At 42.8% G+C, this 22,293-nt stretch overlaps 1 protein-coding gene across 20 annotated transcripts in view; it reads right to left on the minus strand.

Moving 5' to 3' along the window:
• The window catches only part of CADPS (calcium dependent secretion activator), a 625,900-nt gene that overhangs the window by 241,555 nt on the left and 362,052 nt on the right, over positions 1-22,293 (minus strand). For all 20 annotated transcript variants that reach the window (XM_060239432.1, XM_060239433.1, XM_060239424.1 and 17 more), the window contains exons 7-8: positions 16,257-16,368; positions 3,218-3,357 (exon numbers count right to left, since the gene is read on the minus strand). In XM_060239432.1, coding sequence (XP_060095415.1) covers positions 3,218-3,357; positions 16,257-16,368 — 252 coding nt within the window. The remainder of the gene's footprint in view (positions 1-3,217; positions 3,358-16,256; positions 16,369-22,293) is intronic.

Genomic DNA, 22,293 nt, shown 5'->3' on the forward strand with positions numbered 1-22,293 from the left:
AGTGTACCAGGGGGATGATTTCTGCTGGGGATGGAGAGGACATTGGAGAGATTTCATCTATGGTTTCAGAGAGATGAGATTCCAGTCCTCTATTAGCTTGTCTAAGGAATCCTTGGAGGGCATCAAGTCCCACAGAGCAAACTGGAACCCAACTGGGTCCATTAGTCTTCATGGATGAGAATAAATCTGCTTGCCACCTAGATGGTGGGGGGGATACCCAGCCGGATCTGAAGGGCATAGTGATCTAACCATCACACCAACACTTTGGCTACCAGATCCATATCAACCCATATTTTGTTGTTTGTTGTTGTTGTTCAGTCACACAGTTGAGTCTGACTCTTTGCAGCCCCATGGACCAAGTCACGCCAGGCCCTCTTGTCTTCCACCATCCTCCGAAGTCTGCACAAATTCATGTTAGTTACATCAATAATGCTGTCCAGCCATCTCATCTTTTGCCATCCCCTTCTTCTTTTGCCTTCTGTCTTCCCCAGCATCAAGGTCTTCTCCAGAGAGTGCTCCCTTCTCATTTGGTGGCCAAAGTATTTGAACATCTGACCCTTCAGAGAACAGTCAGGGTTGATTTCTCTTAGGAATGACTGATTTGATCTTCTTGCAGTCCAAGGGACTCTCATGCTGAAGATCAGATCCAGTACGTGGCCTGCTTGGTGTGCAGGACCTGATACAATATGGGTGAGTCCCAGTGCCGCCATGGATGATGTCAGGCCCACAGCCCGCTGTGAGGAGGTGATACCAACGTGGACACTGAAGCCCCAAGAAGCATAAACCTTGGGAACTCCAAGGTATTTCTTTACCTGCATGTAGAAATGTAGGAAATCTTTAAAACAGATTTATAGTGAGAAAGGTTGTTTTAGGTATAGGGGTGGAAAGGGAAAGTAACAGTGGGAAAGGTTGCTCAGGAACAGAATTACAGAATCATAGAACTGGAAAGGCCACCCAGTCCAACCCCTGTTCAATGCAGGATCAGCCTAAGACATCCCTGACAAGTGTTAGCCTAAGGCATCTCTGACAAGTGTTTATCCAGCTGCTGTTTGAAGACTGCCGATGAGGGAGAGTTTACTGCTGAACTATTCTTACTTTAAAAAGTTTCTTCCCTAATATCCAGCTGGTACCTTTCCACCTGTAATTTAAACCCATTATTGAGAGTCCTGTCCTCTGCTGCCAACAGGAACATCTCCCTGCTTTTCTCTAAGTGACAGCCTTTCAGATTCCTAAAGAGAGCAATCATGTTCCCTCTCAACCTCCTCTTCTCCAGCCTGAACATTACCAAGTCCCTTAGCCTTTCCTCAAAGGGCTTGGTCTCTGGTCTCCAGGCCTTGATCATCTTCACTACTCTCTTCTGCACCTGCTCCATCCTGCCCACATCCTTTTTGAAGTGAGGCCTTCAGAATTGCACACAGTACTCCAGGTGCAGCTTGACCAATGCAGTGTACAGCAGCTCTATAACTATGACATAGGGGTGGATCCTAAGCAATGAATTCAACAGTGCTCATGTAAAGAAACTTTCCTGCTACAGCTTTTGAGCACTTCAAAAGCCTGCTTCTGGGGGCTGGTGGGTCTTGGCAAAAGTCCTAGGTGCCTGTGGATATCAGGACACAGGTGGGGAGAGAACTAGGGGAAATCTAGAAGATCCAGCCCACAGGATTTCAAGCCTGACTTCAAGTCCCAATTGAAATGTGACGCCAAACAACAACAAATATTACCTATAGATCTTGTTTAAACCAGGCCCTTTACCTGCACTGGCACTATTTATATCTCAGAAAGGGGTCCCTGGCTTGGATGCATTCTGATATTCTCACTTTGCAGCTGAGGGCATAATTGAAATGAAATGCTGGATACATGAAACCTGGTTAAGCACTTCTTGTTTGCCCAACATCACGCCTAAAACTGGCCAGATCTAAGCAGAAAAATCTGACAGGCATTTGGCCTACATGCTGTAAATTTATGCATAATTTAGCAGAAACATTCTAGGATGCATTATTTATGGCTTGATCAAAAGTCCTATGAAGTTGGTGGGAAAATTGTAATTGACTTCAGAGAGGTCTGGATCATCAAATTTGTAAGAACAGGGCAGATGGCTTAATCATTTAAATGTACTGAAGACTTCAGAATCAACTGTGAGTCAAAAGAAAATGTGACAAAAAGCCAAAGTTAATTAGCGGAATTACACTCTGAAGGATTGAAGGGAATGTAATATGAGTGCTGAATGAGTCTCTTCTATAACTGACACTCTAAATTTTCAGACAGGTCAGCTACTGATTGCACATACTGATGAACAGAAAGTTCAGGGGGAAAATAAGAATACATGTGTGTCCTGTTGGGCATGTGCATCAAGTTTTGGCTCTCATATACAATAACAATTTTGCCTTGAGTTTTCTGTTTCTACGTGACACAATACATTCTGGAAGAATCTGGGGCTGATCTAGGGTAGTGTAATGCGGAATATAGCATTAAGTACATGGCGAGGATATCAAATGTGTGCCTCACCATGCATGTAGTAGATGGCCTTCAGTATGCTGTTTTCTACCAGTTCTACATCACAGGTTTGAAATGGGATTAAGTACAATATGGGGATGTTGCTTTGCAAAATGCTTTATACCTTAAAGAGTGCTGTAAACCATTTTGATTACTTTTGACTGAAAACACAGCAGTCTGCTCCTCATATATCTTAGAATTTTTAAAATGCTACATACAGTAAAGGTACATCTGGATGTAAGCAATTCTAACAGTTTGTTTCTGTGAACATGCTTTTTGGAAAAACAAAGAACTTAAATTCCTTTTCTTTTTACCAGACATTTTGTTACTTTTCTTTTGTAAAAAAAAGAACAAAGAAATGTCTTTTTGTTTGATAAAAAAGCATTGTTATTTCTCAATTTGTAACTTTCCTAAATTGCACCATCAGAATAGCAGTTTCTTTGCTGTGTTTTCCAAAATGTCTGGTAAATTCAACAGAAATACAGTGATGGACTTTTGGGATGGCATACCACAGGCTGCTAAAATAATCATTTTTAAAACATGGAATCAAGCTTTAAAAAGAAAGGCCAAGATCTGTCAATCCATTTTTTAACCTTGCTAATCTTAGGCATCTATATGTAAACCTGGGGGAAAGGAGAGAATCCATATATGCTCTAGCCCTTCTAACACCATGTGCCAATGTGCAGTCACAGCTGACTGAGCCAAAAAGTAGAAAAAAGCTTACCCAGAATGCTTCATGTTTTGAGGTTTATCCATTCGGACTGCAAGTTTAATTTTCAGATCTTGATCAGGGCAGTTTTTGGAAACAGCCATTTTGTGCCACTCAGATTGTTTTGGACTGTTTGGTGTCGGATGAAGAACCACCTGAATGTGACAAAGATTGGAAAATAAGTAAATAAATACTTAGTGGATTTACTGGGAATTAAAATTTGACCGTCAAGTATTACGGGTAATGGATTGGGTGTTTTCTGATTCATCCACAATTTTCACATATTGATGTAATAAAACAGCAGGTCAGCATTCTTGGGGGAAGGCCTGGTGCTCAGCATTAATGTCCTAGGCAATCCAAGGCATCTCTAGCTAAAAGGACATGGAATAGCAGATACTGAGAAAGACTTTTCTCTACCTGTGAACCAGAGAACCGCTGTTAGTCTACTAAGCTAGATAGACCAGTGATCTGACTTGGCAGCTTCATAACTTAAAAAAAAAATAGATAGAGATTAAATTCTGTTCTATAATATATAGAATTTTTACAGATGAGAGGCAATATGAATGTAATAAAAGACAGACCCTCCATGTCATTTGATCAACAGCATCCTTAAAACAAAGTGAACATTTCCTGAATAGTGTTGAGAACTAGTATTTAGATACTTTGAGTGGACAAAGCCTGTTCCTTAGAGAGCTAGAGTAGAGAGTGATTTCTGCTGGCCAGATCAAATCCAGCTGATCAGATTTCTTAAGGTGTAGAAGTTCTGGTGTCCACACAAGAATCTAACTCCCTCCCGAAAAATCTGAAATGAGGGACCAGATTCATATGTGCAGTTTTTGTTCAAAAGGATCTGCTCTTTTAGTTGAAGTAAAAAACCTTCCTGTGTTTAGGTGTAAATTTATTACAAGTTGAGATCATCAATTAGAAGAGTTTATGCCATGTATTAGATTATCTATATGTTGCCTAAGGATTATGATATTCAATAAATCCTCCATGTTACAATGGACTCTAATAGACTGTTTATGGATTGGCCTCCATGCCATGCCAGTCATGGGCAGTTGGCCTTATGGACTGTTACCGTGCTGGGCCAAGCTAGGCTCAGGGCATCCCTGCTTGGATTACTACACTGAGGGTAGCTCCTGCTCACAAAATCCTAAATATTCCAGATCTTGCTTCACCTCCTTGGCTCCCATTGTCACTGCAGACAAACAACTGCAACCTTGTCTTCATGGAGACACAAACAGCTACAGACCAAGGGGAAGCCATGTTCCTGGAAATTTTAAAAAGGACAACATATTTTCCTGTGGCAGTCATGAAGAGGCTGTTCTCACATCACGTCCCGCATTCTAACGTTCTTGCATAAGTTTTAGTTATGTAAATGCAAGCTGCCCAGCTTAAATGAAAGAATCTGCAGTGCTTGCAGATGAACAAAAGACTTTTCCTGCTACCTATTCAGGAAATAACTTCTGTCAACAAATAATTGTTGGACCAATCTTTCACCATCAGCCAGATCCTGTCACCCATCCCCCCTGTTCCTGACTCTTTTGTCTTCCTTATGTTTCCTCAAGAGGTGTCACAATAGCTAACATCAGACTCTAAACTGCCCCAAGTAGTTTTCTTTGTCTTAGTATATGATCCACCGAGAGAAGCAATTACTACCCTCAGAGTGCTTTTTCAAACTTCCTGGGAAATCTCATCACAAGACCCTGCCTCGGGTCACAAAATTGGATATTTAAGGCAGACCCCTCTGCCATTCAGGTGTGACTCTTTCCAGACCCCTACCTTGCTGGAAAAGTGATCCCCATTCCTGATCAGTTTAGGTCCATTATTGCTGGTGATGCTGGTCATCTTATGCTTCCCTTTCCCCTATCATTGCTGCAGAACCTCTGCTTCTCTCCAGGACAGGTAAAGTATAAACCTTCAACAATATCTCCTGGTAATGCAAATGTCTCTATTTTTTCATATCTATTTTTCCTAGTTCTGAATTGCTTGTGTTGAATGTGTGTTTTTATCTCGTATGTTTGAAGTTTTCCCCAATAAATATAATTTGCTTTAGGTTTAAAACTCTCTTCATTGACTAAAGGTCTCTTGGGAAATACTGACTCTGGTAGACAGGTTACTAATCCTGTGCTATTTTTGCCATCTTACCCACCTAACTAAACCCCCTCAAATTTACACGAAAAGGCAATCTGGCTAATGTGAGCTTCTGTAAATATAGAATTGCAGAAGACAATGAGCTTTGATTCTGCCCTCTAATTTAAAAGCACTCTTCTTTTGTGAGAGGTGTCTGAACCACAGGTAGACTTTTCATTTAATTGCAGGATTTTGAATAGAAGCAATCTATCAAGTAGTAGTATCTTGTTAAGAGAAAGAAAACATTTCAGTTCCCATTGAATGTGCATCATTCAAACAGTCACAATTAAGAAAAAGACTGCACTGCATCAATTTGTAAGAAGCATGAAAGTTAAAAAATAGTCATCAAACATGTCAAGAAGAAAGCATACAAATGATAACTGCCAGTAAGCTAATTCATAATTGCAATTGTTGGTTATCACAACATAAAAAGATGAAAACCATTTATATTTATACATAAAGGATGGGGAATGATTCATTATTTGATAAAATAAGGTAAACTTGCATGTAGGCTAGAAACAAAACTAATTGAAAGATAAGTAGTTTAAATTACATAACAATAAACAAACAAATATAAGGAAATGTTAGCACTATGTTAAAAACTATGGGAGGATATGGAGATGGTTATGGAGACATGAGTAATTTACAATGTTGAAAAAGCATATGTATGTAGGAAAAAAGCAAAAACTTGTTTAATCTGCATCCCAAACTTTGCAGGGGGTGGGGGGGAGAGAAAGACTTTAATTTTTTTTGACATTTTGATGAACACACACATTTTTTACAACTTTTCACTCCTAAATCCTGGCAACTGTGTTTTTCAATTAAAATGCATTTCAATAACCTGTGCTAAACCAGCTACACTGGCTTCCGGTTGAGCACTGAGTCAGGTTCAAGGTTTTGGTTGTGACCTTTAGAGCCTAGGGCAGTCCCAAAAATATCTTGGGGACTGCCTCCTTCGTTATGTCCCTGGAAGAGCTTTAGTGGGCAAAACTTACTGGTGATCTCTGACCTAAAGACGTCCGGCTGTCCTCAATGAGGGCTAGGACTTTTTCAGTCCTGGCCCTGACCTGGTAGAACTCTCTGCCTGAGAACATCAGGGCCCTGTGAAATCTTCTACAGTTCCACAGGGCCTGTAAAGCAGAGATGTTCTGCCAGGCTTTCAGTTAAGGGCCCTTAGGGGTCTCTTACTACTGTGTCCTTAGGGGTCTCTTACTGCTGTGTCCAGAAATCTGGATTGAGAAATTTCAATAGGGCACCATTAGGATTTATCATTGTTATTTTAATTGTTTTTACTGGTCTTAAATGTTGTATTTATAAACTATGCTGTATATTACCCAGAGCCGGGCTTTGGTCAGGATAGGGCGATTCATCTAGTCAAAGGTATAAACAAACAATCTTGAGAGGTAAAAATCTCATTATTCTTTTACAATTCTGCACTGAGATTAATTTCTCTTAATGCATTAACCTTTGAGGGCATCTGTTTTCATTTTTTTCTTTTTTCTATCTAGCTGTATTTGTCCAGCTCTGACACATAGCCTCATAATCATAATAGTCTATGGCAGGGGTGTCGAACTCATTTGTTATGAGGGCCAGACATAAATGAGACCTTGTTGAGCCGGGCCATATCTGTCATGAAATGTAATTCCAGGTATCAGACACAGACAAACACAAAGATTTTTTTTTTTAAAAAAAACTTAAAATAAAACATGCTTTAAACATTAGTGCTCTTGCAATAGTTTGTTTATTTAACAGTCTCTTATAATTGACACCTCTTGTTCTGAATTATTGCATCAAAACTGGAGATAATGTCTGTGCTGTAGTGAGTATGCTGTTCAGGTGTTGTTCAGGTGTGTAACTGTAAGTTGCAAACTTTTGATTGTCTTGCGGGCCTGATAGGACCCTTCAGGGGCCTGATCTGGAGAATCTAGTTATAATCCATACTTTTTTGTGTGAAAAAGGTGCCAGTGCTGATTTCTACCATATCCTTCCTCCCAGCTGGGCTTTTTCTGTAGGTCTGCTGTCTCTCTCTGGCTTAATGGGATGGGCTGGCAAATGTCAATCAGGACTTGGGAGAGCCCTGAAAAAAGGTGCTTGTACTCAATTCTGGTGAGTATTCTCTCTCTCTCTCACATACACACACACACAAGCCCTGTCATAACTGTAGAACTTGTAATCCACCAATCTGAAAGAAGAAGAAGATATTGGATTTATATCCCACCTTGTACTCTGAATCTCGTTGTCTCAGAGCGGTCACAATCTCCTTTACCTTCCCCCCCCCCCCAACAACAGACACCCTGTGAGGCAGCTCTTACAGCAGCTGCCATTTCAAGGACAACTCCTGTGAGACCTATTGCTGACCTAAGGCCATTCCAGCAGCTGCAAGTGGAGGAGTAGGGAATCAAACCTAGTTCTCCCTGATAAGAGTCCATGCAGGTAACCACTACACCAAACTGGCTTTCAATATATGGATGGCAGAAGACTGCCATCCATATATTGTGCCTTGTCAATGGTCTGAATGCCCCCCCCTCCATTCAGAAGTAGTAAGAAGTTTATAATATAAAGTCCCAAGGATTAACAGTGAAAGAAGTATGCTTTGCTTGGTGAATCATGAGTTTGTCTTTCATGGTTTGGTCTGTTAGTAGAGAGACAACTGCTCAATATTTTCAGACTTTAGAGACCCTTTCCTTCCTTTCTTCTTTCATGCTATATGCTAATTATCTCCATCATGTTATATGCCAATTTGCTGCTCAGCCTTTGTTTATAAGTCCGAGTCGTTTTCTTCCATTTCATTATATCTGAAGAAGTGTTCATGCATGTGGAAGCTCATACCTTGAATAAAACTTTGTTGGTCTTTAAAGTGCCACTGGACTCTAACTTGATTCTTTCCTTCCTCCGCTCATCAGCTAAAATGGCTTGTTGCTGTTGGAAGAGCTAAATCAAGAACAGAATGTTCTTTTGGACAGAATAAAAATTAATCCCCAATCCATGTCCTCAACTATAAAGCACAGGTAAGTCATTTACCTGACACGATTTTTAGTTTGGATGAGAAGAGCTTCCCTTCCAAGTTATTTGGATGATAAGAAAGGACAGGGGATTCTCGGTCTAAAGCAAATTACTTTGTGATGGGCTTTTGAGAATTAAATTAGGGAGTCTACAAAATTTTCTGCTGAATCCTGAACATTAAACAATTGGTATAGCTCCTTTGTCAGAGGGAACAGGACAGTTTAACCTCTCTGGTTTGCTTAGCACAGCGAGGGGAAAACACCTCTTTGGGTTAAAATTTATTAAAATTGCCTATCTAGTAAAACAAGTATTTTAAGAAACAACACTGAGTGCTGTTATGACTTGCTCACAGACTTGGCAAATAACTTGACTTTTCTTGACTCAAATATCAAAGTCAAAATGACTCAGAAGACTCATTCCACTCCCCCTTTCTTTTCTTTCTACACAATGAGGACTCCAGTCCAAAGGTACTGCTATCGTGAAACCTTCCTTTGTGAAAATGCCTTGCATTGGAGGTATGCTCTTTGCACCACAGAAAGACTGCATTATTAGTGGATAGAAACTCTCAAGAACAATCCTGAGAGGCCTCAAGATGCTGCAACAGCATCCAAGATGATAGGAAAGGCAGGAGGAAGGAGATGGAAGAGAGAGAGAAATGGAAAGACCATCCCCTTCCCTGTCCTTGTCAACTTGCAGCTGACAACCACTATGGCCAGACTCATTAGCTGTAAGCACCAGTCAGCACAAAACAAGTTGGAAGGATAGGACACAGTAGAAGGAAAGAGGCAAAGGTCCAAACAGCAGCAAGCACTGAAATCCTAAGAGTTTAGTTCTGGGCAGTGGGATTTGACTTACTATTTATTAGGGTTGCCAAGTCCAATTAAAGAAAAATCTGGGGACTTTGAGGGCAAAGCCAGGAGACTTTGGGGGTGGAGCCAGGAACAAGGCTGTGACAAGCATAATTGAACTCCAAGGGAGTTCTGGCCATCACATTTAAAGGGACAGCACACCTTTTTAAATGCCTTTCTTCCATAGGAAATAATTAACGATAGGGGCACTATCTTTTGGGGCTCATAGAATTGGACCCTCTGGTCCAATCGTTTTGAAACTTGGGGGGTATTTTGGGGAGAGGCACTAGATGCTATACTAAAAATTTGGTGCCTCTACCTCAAAAATACCCCCCAGAGCCCCCAATACCCACGGATCAATTCCCTATTATTCCCTATGGGAATCGTTCTCCATAGGGAATAATAGAGTGCCCAGTAGACATTTCCCTCCCCCCACGCTTTCTAAAGGGGGGGAGGGCCTCCAAACCAGGGAATCCCCTGCCCCCTCCCTCTCTCACACACACAAATACTTACTAGATCTTCTTCCTGCAGAACTCTACTTGCTGTGAAAACAAAAGCAAAAGAAAGAGAGGGGCCATTCTCCATGGAAACGATTACTGACTCTTTCCAATGAAGCCCTTCCTGTTTCCTGTTTCTTGCGCAGCCTTAAAGGCACACATTTTACAAACGGATCAGGAGCTCTACAACTATATGATGCCTACAGGCATGTTCTCCCCCCGCTTCTGGATTTTTGGAGAGCAGGGGAGGAGGCTGCAAATTCGGGGGTCCCCCGCCAGGGCGGGGTGGTGGTGGTTGGGAAGCCTACTATTTATAGATCTAATGTGGAAGTTATGGTGCAGTGGCATTATCAGTGAATATACAAGACATATTGGCTATGTGCCCAGTATGGCTTTATTTGTGCTGGGGCTATGTTTTTATTTTGATCAATTTTATATGGATATGCATTGTTGAATGTAAATTGGATTCTAGTCACAAGATCCTTTTATGTGAGGTAAGATATGGCTTTTATATTTTTAATCCAGTAGTTCTTTCAGAACTGTAAGATGCTTTTAAGCACCTTCCAGGAGATCAAGTTATTTGGCAGTTTTGTAGCAAGGCTCACTGAACTTTAAAATAAATGCACATACACACACAATGAGCACAGCACAATGAGCATATTATTTTGGGAATACATTTTATAAACAAACCGCTAATGATTCTGTGAATGTCCATACAATAGGATTCTATGGCTTGGATCCACAGGATCGGGTTTTTTGGACAGAAGGGATTTCCAAGTGCATTGGAAGATTTTCCTGCCTCCCCTCTGATGCTGTGTTCCAAAATGCCTCCAGAAATGCTGCTGCTGGGGAAGGGGACCACAGGAAAAGTGTGAGGGAGGAGTGAGAGGCCTCCTGTAAAAGGGGGAAACTGGCAAAAATGCCCCATTTTTGTGCACACAGAAGTTCTCCTGTGGATCCAAGCCAACAGAAGTAGTTAACTCAATTTGGGCTTGCTCCTCCAAACATGGTTGCAGGAAAATTTCCATGTGCAAGAAAAGATTAGTACAGGCACAGCACAGCAGAAGAAGGTTTCTTTATATAGTTCAGGGAAAGGACTATGGATGCTCTGGTCATCTGCCAGCCATTCTGTCACAAAGAGACTTTTTATTTAAAGAGATAGATGCTCTTTGGGTACCAGTCTAAAAAAAGTGGAGCAGAGGGAAGGGTGGGAGGCTGAGGCAGAAACAGAATTCATTGGCGCTTATGTCTGCCACCAAGATAAATTGTGCAGCTGCAGGTTCTCTGAAAAAAAATCAATGACAACTAACTGAAGTGTCATAAAGCAACAGAGAAGGAACATTCAGGAGTCATTCTGTGTGTAGCTGATAGCACTGGGGAGCAAGCTGAATCACTATAAGGGGAATTGGTATTATGAACCTTAACAGCTGGGGAGACAGGCTGCAGTTAATTCAGCAGAGGTTCCACTACCAAACCTAAGGATACTGAATTATTTACTGATCAGCCAGCCACCTGACATAGGACATCAATTCCCCAAATCCACAGCAGTCCGCTGTAACAGTGAATGTTTAGGTAAAACAATTTTCAAGGCAGCCATCTGCCTTCTCTCAGTCTTACACCAGCTATCTGATGCTGAAGTAATTTACAGCCACTTCAGAAAGCAGAAAGAAATGGCTGGGTGCTGTGAATTTGGAAGACTGATTTTGTTTGTCAGATGAATGATCAATAAATAATTCTTTACAACACATACCTGGAACAACTGATTGCAATGTGTAGGTAGGGTCTGTATTGATCTGTCAGTCCTCACCTTGGTTGCCTTAGCTTGGCTTTCCTGAGGTAAAATCTTGGCTTGGTCAAAAACAAAACTGGGTCTTCTGCATGTCAGTTATATACAGAATGCATTAGCGGAGTGAATACAGCATCTTTACTATCCATTGAGCCCTGAAGTATAGCTAGGATGGCATTTTTCGACCTTTGCCAAGCCTGGCAGATGGTCTCCTACCTGTCCCATGATGACCTAGCTACAGTTATCTATACAACAGTTACAGTTATCTCTAGAATGGACTACTGTAACTCACTCTACACATGGCTACCCTTATTTATTTATTACCTTAAATTTCTATTCCGCCGTCTCTGCAAGCGGACTCAGGGCAGCTAACAGTCAGTTCAGACATTCATATTTACAATTTAAAACCAATAAAATACAATTACAATTAAAACCCTGAGCCTGCTCCGGCGAGGAGGGCGGGATACAAATAAAATTTTGTTGTTGTTGTTGTTGTAAAACATTCTATGGTGCTGCACTTGAACTTGCTTCAGAAACTTCAACTGTTCCAGAATGCAGCTGTGCGGGTCCTTGCAGGGACCTCTTTGAGAGCACACATACTATGACCTATGTTCTATCAGCTGCACTGGCTCCAGATTGAACACTGAATCAGGTTCAAAGTTTTAGTACTTACTTTCAAAGTAATTTGCCCTGTGGGCGAGCTGGCCCTTGTGTCATATATCAATCCCATAAGGTAGGTGGGGTGGTTGGAATACACCCATATTCTCCTCACTGATTTCTCTAACTATCGCTGTCCTCCCCCCTTCCAGCACCCAAGATAAATGCCTAATTGCCCTGGGGTAGTTAGGCAGCGGGGTGGGCAGGCCACCTCCCCCTGGCATGGGCAGGTCACCTCCACCCCCCCCCCGGGTGCTCAGACGCCAGCCTTGTGCTTACTGGCTTCGAGGGGCATCAGAATAGCGCTCTCTTAATAGAGAGCAAAACAAGGCTTCGCTCCCTCCTCCCTTCCTGTTCCAGAAAAAATGGGAGGGGGTCGGCCTGGGGGCATGCAGGCAGTAAGTCTGCCAAGGGTGCCACACGCTTTCGGGCCGGCATGGTATGACACCATCTAATTTAACTGTTGTATAGGTGTTTTATTATCATGTTGTGGCGTTGCAGCTACAGAGGTTCCTAGACGACGCTTCCGTTCTTGACCCGTGCCAGTCTGGGTTCCGGCCGGGCCATGGGACGGAGACGGTGCTGGTCGCCTTGGTAGATGACCTTCAGCGACAACTAGATCGGGGCGGTACTGCGGTACTGATGCTACTAGACCTGTCGGCGGCATTTGACACAGTCAACCATCAGTTGCTAAAGCGCCGCCTCGCCGACATAGGGGTTGGGGGGTTGGCCTTGCAATGGCTTTCCTCCTTCCTCTCTGATCGGGGACAAAGGGTGGCTATTGGGGGTGAGCGATCCCAGAGGCACACACTTGATTGTGGGGTGCCTCAGGGAGCAGTTCTCTCCCCAATGCTGTTTAACATTTATATGCGCCCCCCTGCCCAGATTGTCCGAAGGTTTCGGCTGGGTTGCCATCAATATGCAAATGACACCCAGCTCTATCTGCTAATGGACGGCCGGCCCGGCTCCGCCCCAGGGAACCTGGATCGGGCTCTGCAGGCTGTAGCGACGTGGCTCAGATTGAGTGGGCTGAAGCTGAACCCAGCGAAGACAGAGGTCCTTTGTGTGGGTCGCGGCGCTCTAGGAAGGGAAATAGCTCTCCCAACCTTCGACGGCGCACCATTGAAACCAGCGCACCAGGTAAAGAGTTTGGGCATTTTACTGGAGCCTTCATTATCAATGGAGGCCCAGATAGCAGCCACTGCCAAGTCAGCAGTTTGGCGTAGTGGTTAAGTGTGCGGACTCTTATCTGGGAGAGCCGGGTTTGATTCCCCACTCCTCCACTTCCACCTGCTGGAATGGCCTTGGGTCAGCCATAGCTCTGGCAGAGGTTGTCCTTGAAAGGGCAGCTGCTGTGAGAGCCCTCTCCAGCCCCACCCACCTCACAGGGTGTCTGTTGTGGGGGAGGAAGGTAAAGGAGATTGTGAGCCGCTCTGAGACTCTTCGGAGTGGAGGGTGGGATATAAATCCAATATCTTCTTCTTCTTCTTCTTCCACCTGAAGCGGGCGAGGCAGTTGGCCCCCTTTCTGGAACGTCGCGACCTCGCAACAGTGATCCATGCAACGGTCACCTCAAGATTGGACTACTGTAATGCCCTCTACTTGGGGCTACCTCTGTGCCGGACCCGGAAGCTGCAGCTGGTACAGAACGCGTCGGCCAGGCTACTATTGGGGCTCTCGAAATGGGAGCACATACGGCCGGGGCTGCGCGAACTGCACTGGCTGCCAATTACCTACCGAGTCCAGTACAAAGTGTTGGTTATTACCTTTAAAGCCCTATATGGCCGAGGACCAGCCTACCTAAGGGACCGTCTCTCCCCATATGAACCCCAGAGGGCACTGAGGTCAGTGGGTAAAAACAAAATGACCATCCCTGGGCCGAGAGAGGTCAAACTCCAAAACACCAGAACACAGGCCTTTTCAGCCGCGGCTCCCGCATTGTGGAACCAGCTTCCGGAGGAAGTGCGGGCCCTGCGGAACCTTGACCAGTTCCGCAGGGCCTGCAAGACCGCCCTTTTCAGACAAGCCTACACTGATATCAACTGCTGAGTTGCTTGGAATAAAGAGCCGCCATCCATAATACGATTATGGAACCACTTAAACTGGCAGAACCAGCGCCAAAATAATTTTATTGCTGCCAGATACATTTAATGCAATTTGAATTATGTATTTAATTTAATTGACTGGTTTTTATGTTTAAAAATTTTAATTGTTAAATTTAATGTTTTATCTATCTATGTTAATTGTTTTAAATGTTGTTAGCCGCCCTGAGCCGCCTAGGCGGCGACGGCAGGATAGAAATAAAATTTATTATTATTATGTAGTTATTCTTATTTATGTATATTATATGTTGTATACCTCTCAGAGTCCTGCTTACAACAAGAAGGGTTGGATTTATACCCCACCCTTCATTCAGAGTCTTAGAGTGGCTTACAATCTCTTTCCCTTCCTCTCCTCGCAACAGACACTCTGTGAGGTATGTGGGACTGAGAAAGCTCTTCAAGAACTGCTCGTGAGAGAACAGCTCTGAGAGAACTGTGATTGACCCAAAGTCACCCAACTGCTGCATGTGGAGGAGTGGGGAATCAAACCCAAAAGAGGCCAAACTGAAAGTCAGCAGGGAAAGGGCCTTTTCAATCGTTGCCCCCCACTGGTGGAGCCAACTGCCAGAGGAAGTGCAGGCCTTGAGGAATCTTGGCCAGTTCTGCAGGGCCTGCAAAACCATCCTCTTCGAGCTGGCCTTTAATTAATATGGAGCCTACATCATAGATGGAATGCCATCGCACTGAAAAATGGAATGATACAATACTTAGCACCAAATGAAATGAAATGCTGATTTTAATTATTGAATGTGTAATTTTATTGAATGTACTATTTTATAGGATTTATTGTTTTACTACTGTGGAGTTTTATGTTGTAAGCTGCACTGAGCCTGCTTCAGCGGGGAGGGCGGGATATAAATCAAATCAAGTAAAATAAACCTGGTTCTCCAGATTAGAGTCCGCCACTCTTAACTACATGAAAACAGAAACAGTAAGCCATTGTGGTTAGGTTCATTTAAGGAACTTTAGAAAAAAAAGAACTGTACCTATCTGAAACCATTATGCTTATGAAACCGATATGCTGTTTTATTTCTAATAAACTCTGTTCATGTTTAAGAGAAAATAACTGTTTTATTTAGTGTAAATGTTCTTCCTCAGAACCACCTCCACATGCTGACTTTCTGTCATTCTACCAAAAATAACTAACCCATCCTGTTCTTTGGGTCCAACTAAGAATTTTAACACAAGAGCCTTTGATGCCAGAGAAAATAAAAAGGAAACACTAAGGAAGGCAAAAAGGCAGTATAGCACATGCCATCTCAAACCCCAACACAAAAGGTGCCTTTACAGGTATTGCAAATAACAGATCTCAGAACAGAGCAAAAGCATTACAACCACCTTCAATAGTAATAATAGCTCTGAACCATTTTGCAATCCTGTTCCATCAGTCTAAAGGTGATGAGCAATATACACCTCCCTCTCTGTCTGAAGTGAGGACTTTTTCTTTGAAATAAATGATGTAAGTAAATAAATACTGTGCCCTTCTTGCTCGATAAGGTCAGGAAGTTTCCCACACTAGTGTCATTCTGCAGAAAGTACAAATTGGAATATTTCTGGATGGCTTTCTTATGAAAAGTATACTGTCATTTTTAATATCTGTTGAAAGTCTGTAAATTGTTGGCTTTTTTTGTAATCTGCCTTGGGTGTCTGTGAGAAAGATGGACTATAATTGAAGCTAATAAATAAACTCACGCAGATCATTATGTTTAAAGAAACGAAGCCTGGATTCCAGCTGCCCATACAAAAATCTTGCCATTTTGAAAGAACTTTTATGCTTCTTATTCTGCCAATGTGTGTTTCTCTGAAATAGCTGCCAATCCCCCTCCTTGTTCAGAGGATGTTTAGCCAGCTGTAATTCTGCCATTGAGAAGTCTTGCCAAAGACAAGATATCAAATGTTTCTAATTCCCATCACTGCAGGGTAGAAAGTCTGTTCTCTTGATACTTGGATTCAGAAAGCTGCTACTGCTGATGCTGCCAGGAAGACATCATTCCGGAAACAAAAATGAAGAGGTATCATGGCCCTTACCCGCCCAAGTTCTTTGTCTTCTAATGCCAGCACTCCGGTACTTTCAGTAAACAGCTTCACCTTCACTGCTGGAAGGGCGTGTGTTGTGGAAAAGTCACCCTGAGTCCCCCAGCTGTGAAAAGATCCACACCAAGAGCATTAGATACGAAAAGGAGCCTGCTAACTTCACTTAATAACCTTGGGGCAGAAAAGGTTAACACTGATGTCACCAACTATCGCAGGCATTAAAAAAGCAACAGGAGTGACATTGTGTTAATTAATTAACTTGGTAAGAAAAACTGTAAGACAACAACTCAGCAATGTCATGAAGCTGCCACCAGGAAAGCAAAGGAACAGCATGCAATCAAAGCTGAAAAGAGCCGTCACTTCTGTTTAGTTTACAGGTCACTACAATGAAGGCTGATGGAAAGACTTGTTATAGCTTTGTTTAGAAGCTACAGAGCTATATGGATAGCTACCTGTCCCCTACTCCTGTGGTGTCTGAGTTCTGACAAAGCATCAGTAGGTGATGATATCCAATAACGTGAAATGAATACAAATTAACACATTAATATAAGAGCATTCGCCCTTCATCTCCCAAATTCCTGTGCAAAGAAATCCTAGATTATAGCATCAAAACAAACGCTGCAACTCCTGGAAATACAGATGCAGAAGTACAATAATATGTGCACACATGTAATTAATAATTCACTGTGTCTCAAAGGCAACTATTTGGTAAATATAGTAAACTAGCTTGAAACCCATACTTCACTACAGCATTGAACTATCTGTAATTTTTTTTTTTGTTTTAGGTAGGAAGGGCGTTTTGATTTTGGAAGATTTATAAACTCAATCGCCATGCTGACTGGTATGAAAAATGCCTATTCCGGTTTAGAGCTGACTTCCCCTTTTGGTCCACACAACAACCCTGTGAGGAAGGTTAGGCTGAAAGTCTGTGAGTGGTCTGAAATCACACTGTAGACCGAAGCAGGAGGGAAGAAACCTCAGCAAGGTATAATGTCACAGAGTCCAGCCTGCAAAGCAGCCATTTTCTTTAGGGGACCTGATCTCTGCCATCTGGAGAGCAGTTGTAATTCTGAGTGATCTCTAGCTCTCACTTGGAGAGTGGCAACAATGGTTCCCCAGGAGGAAGTGGCTGATTTGGAGGGTGGAGTCTATGGCATTGTATCTGTCTGAGGTCCCACCCCTCCTCAAACCCCACCCTCTCCATGCTGAGATCTAAATATTCATTAAAACTGGGAAGTCAATGTCTTCCTTGGAAGTGTGGAGTAAAAGGAAAGAGATGCAGATGCAGACAAACACCTGGAGGAGACATGTTCAGGAATGAAGGGATTAGCCAGGAAGGGGACATTCCATTGGTACAATATAACAGGAGTTGCGATAGGAAATCAGATACAAACATAATACATTCATACCAGAGAAAGTGGGCTAAGGCATGATCCTCTTATCTGCATCTGAAGGCAGACAATAGGCAGCATCTTAGCCATAACTTTTGAGACCTTGGGGCATTGGACAGTGATTGTCCAGCTGCTGTTCCATGGAGAAGGAAAGGGGGAGGAACTGTATGGAGGAATTTGACAGCAGTATCAGCCATGTTACTGTCTGAGCCTATATATCCTCTCTGGCAGGCTCAATGTTGTCTTCTAGTTTCCTGGCAAACCACCTTTCATGCCAGGACTGGCTTTTCTGGGTCCAGGGGTTTGGGCTGGGTGTTGATGAGTCAGTCAGGACACCCGTTCAACTGTCTGCAGTCTTTGCTAACTGATTTTTACCTCAGAACACAGACCTCCATGGCTGACCAATCAGAGAGAGGGGTGTGGAAACAGGCAGCAGCCTGCCAGCCACACAGCACAGCTTTACCCCTTAGGGAAAACACATTTTACCCCTTTGGGGTAGAATTTCTAAAAATCCCTTCTTAGTGGGTGCTTATGTCATGGAAGGAATGCACTCCCCAAATGTTGGGTTTCTAGATCCAGGGGGTTGGGCTGGACATTGATGAGTCAATTAAGACACTTTCTTTTATTTATTTATCTATTTATTTGGCTTCTATCCCGCCCTCCCCTCTGAAGCAGGCTCAGGGAGATAGACAGACAGACAGACTATTTGGAATATTTTGATGAAGAAGAAGATGATGATGAAGAAGAACAACAACAAGAATGCATAATTTGTGTTATTTGTTTTATTGTATTTTACGGTTTTATGTGTTATTTGTTTTATTGTATTTTACAGTTTTAGCCTGTCGTTTTAATTGTTTTAACTTTTGTTGTTATCTACCCTGAGCCCGCTTGTGGGAAATTAACAAAAATAAAATAATAAGAATAAGAATGGACAAAGAGGAGATCACACATACTGGGAGCAGTTTGGCATATAAGAGTCCCACCAAAAGCATGATGTGTTCCATCCACATAATTTCCTTTGAAACTGATAGGACTTTAATGTGTAGGTACAACAGAAAATGCAATAATAATGTGAGCATTGAAAACACAAGGAAATAAGACACTTGGTAGTTTCAAGGATTCCAATTAAAGACATGCAGTTGTACTAAACATTCTTTGCTGCTATATAATTCTACAAATTTAGAACTGTCCATGGCTTTACACAACAATAAAAGAGAAAAATGCTGAATAAATGGAACATGCTGCATATCGTGCAGCACTTAAGAAGCCTCCTTACCACTTATCCTTAGCTGATTTTTTTTTAAAAAAGTGGTCTCTTTTTACCACTTCAAATTAAATTGCAGAAAACTCATAAAATACAGAATACATCATGTCTAAGTCACAAAAAGATAACATAGAAAGTCCAAAGAAAGCCATTTTAATTAACACGGTTACAAAAGTAATCTGTTTTGCATTCAAAACAAGCCAGGCTAGCTTCTAATGGAGTATAAGTGGTGTAAAAGAATGAGACTGAGTGATGTGTAAATGGATTATCTTATCTAAGAAGATATGGAACAATGTTTAACAGAATGTGAGAAGAGCCTTCCAGCCTGACATGAGGCTGAGAGACTGACAAGATTGTTGGTCCCCTTGCCCATCTGGCAGGGGAATTTGAGTTGGATTCTGGGGGTAGACAGGGATGTTGTGTGGGGGATGCTCTGGTTTTGGGGCAAACTCTATGGTTAAATTGGGCTTTAATCATAGAGTTTGCCTCCAAACCAGAACGTCCCCTGATGTTCCCATCACTTCTGGGTGATGTCATCACGTCAGGGACGTTGCACAGTGGCATGCTTGTTTAGGGGAGGAGTTTCCCCCACTGGCCAGCTGGTCTACAGTGGGAAGAAGCCCTGAAACCAGGGACCCCCTGCTGGGACCTGGGGGCTGGTAACCTTGCTAATAGACCAACTCTATGAAAGGCTCAGAAGTCCCTAACTCAGTAGTCTTACACTCTAGTTTATAATGGGCTTTGGTAGTATCATGGTTTGGACCAAAATTCCTTTCCTTCACTAAATTCTATGGAACTCAGTGGGAAGGGGAGGATCATCTGTTCATCCTGTGGCACGCTGGAAGTTATGTGTAAGTGAAAAGAATTATGTGCAACTTCTGAACACCTGCTAGGCCACCACTAGGTAGGAAACTGATTCTCTCCCCTGCGGTGAGTTTTCTCTGTGTTTAGAAAAAAACTACAGGGAAGAGAGAAACTGACAGGCCAGGGGTTCCCATAATCATGCCCATGGGTGCCATGGTGCCCACCAACACTTTGGAGAACCAATTTGGTATAGGGTTTAACTGTGTGGGAGAACTGGGTTTGATTCCCCACTCCTCCACTTGCAGCTGCTGGAGTGACCTTTGATCAGTCACAGTTCTTGAAAGAGCTGCTTTCTCAAGAGCAGTTCTTGAAAGAGCTCTCTCAGCCCCACCTACCTCACAGGGTGCCTGTTGTGGTGAGGGGAAGGGAAAGGAGATTGTAAGCCACTCAGGGACTCCAAGAGAAGGGTGGTGCCTGCCAAATGTTTTTAGGAAATGGGTGCAGCCAGGTACGTTTGTTGCCCAGCAATGCTTCTGATCAACTACTGGAAATTTGATTGGCTGTGCAGAATTTTTTTTTTTTTAAAAAAATATTACTTTGGCAGCAGCTGCCACCACTGCAGAAGAATCTATACTGTGTGACTCAAGTTAAGCTGTGCCAATCATTCTGTGGCTGGCTCGATCTCCTGTGGCAGCCATTTTATTGCTGTGCCCACCATGCCAAGTCAGAATTCCAAATGTGCCTGCAGGCTTGAAAAGGTTGGGGATCTCAGAACTAGGTCTTGATAAATTTGTGGCATCTTTCCTCCAACTCCATGAGCTTCATGATGCTCCCTTAGGAACATTTAGGGGGAACAAAAATCCACACAACAAAATTAAGTAAAAATTCCTTTTTAAATTATTGGTTTATTAATTTAGGGTATACAACATTTTTGAAGCACCTACTATTATAATTGCTCTCCAGACAACCAAGGTCAGTTCCCCTGGAGAAAATGGCTGCTTTGGAGGGTGGGCTCTACAGCATCACATCTTGCTGAGGTTTCCCCCCTCTTCCCAGCCTCTCCCCTCCTCAGGCTCTCTGAAATCTCCAGGTGTTTCTCAACCCAGAGCTGGCAACCCTAAACATGTGCTTTATTTTGCTGTTGCAATCAATGGGAACTTCATTTCAGTCAGATCATGTCCTTCTGTTCTAAAACCCAGTCCACTTTCTCCTATGACATACAACATGTACAAATGTAACAGAACTTGAGTAGTAAAATGTCATTTAATTTTTGCAGGATTATTGTCAGAGAAATCCTGCTCAAGATCCCAGCCTCAGACACTTTCTCTATCACGTATGTCCAATTGAGTTTAACAATTCAGCACAGGTTTCCCCCCTACAGTTCTAGAGAGATACCAGGAACTTTTTCATTATATATGTGATGGTTTTTCAATAATCTTCACAGCTCATTTAATTTTGTTTCTTGAACTTTCACACTGTGCTGCCATTTTCTAAACAAATGGTACATTTGGTTTCAAGAAGCTAGGCGATTTCTCTTCTCTCCTTATCTCTTATTTACTGAAACACATATACAGATCAATAAATCCAGGCAAAATAACCTTAATATTGCCATTTTGTGTAAAGGGATACCATAAGAGATGACAAGACTGAATAGGAGAAAAGTCAACCCATTCTATTTCTTATGCTGTCTTCTTGCTGGAATGCTTTTGCTCTCTGCTCAGGATACAGATAACAACAGGTGCAATCTTAAAACCATTTTGCTGAGAATAAGCCCCACTGAATAAAATGGGACTTACTTCTGAGTAGAAGAAATTACTTAAGTTGCAATCCTATGCAACATTTTCTTTGGAGTTGTGACAATGGTCTTGTTCATTTTTATCTTGCCCTTCCTTCAACGAACTCACAGCAGCATGCATTGTTTTCCTTTTCCCTCTTCACAACAACCCTGTGAAATAGGTTAGGCTGAGAGGCAGTTATTGGACTCAAAGTCACCCAATGAACCACCACTGGCTCATTTCTGAGTAAGTCTGGGATCAGGCTGAAGAATTTAGGAAGGAATATACTGTTGAACCAGTTAGACTTTGCATGGGACACAGTTAGGATATGTTTGCTTTTGCTTTTTTTTTCTGTACAGGCAAATGTGATGGTTTCCCTTGTCCTGTAATCATCTCTGGTGTGGTACACAGACTTGTCTTTGTTTTCAAGCATAAAGGATGATGAGTTTAATCTCTGAAAACTGGTGGGTATTTCTGTTTTGTTCTACTGCTGCTGGCTACACAGGTAGGCTTCCCAACCCTCCCGCCCTGGCGGGGGACCCCAGGATTTCCACCCTCTCCTCCCGCTCCCCAAAAAAACGGAAGCGGGGGGAGGGGGAAACGGCGCTGGGGAGCATGGTGAGCCGCCCGATCCTGGAGCGGGCGAGGCCGCTGCGCCACTGCTGCCCCCTCCCCGCCCACCGCAGCTGCTCCTCCGAGATGGGCCCGATGCATTATAATAGTGGGCATGATTCTCATTAATACTGCAGTAGATTGCAGTTGCCAAGTGTAGGAGAGGACTTCTCTAAAAGCTTTAC

Source organism: Heteronotia binoei, chromosome 5 (assembly GCF_032191835.1).
Source record: "Heteronotia binoei isolate CCM8104 ecotype False Entrance Well chromosome 5, APGP_CSIRO_Hbin_v1, whole genome shotgun sequence".
NCBI classification, from domain to species: Eukaryota; Metazoa; Chordata; class Lepidosauria; order Squamata; family Gekkonidae; genus Heteronotia; species Heteronotia binoei.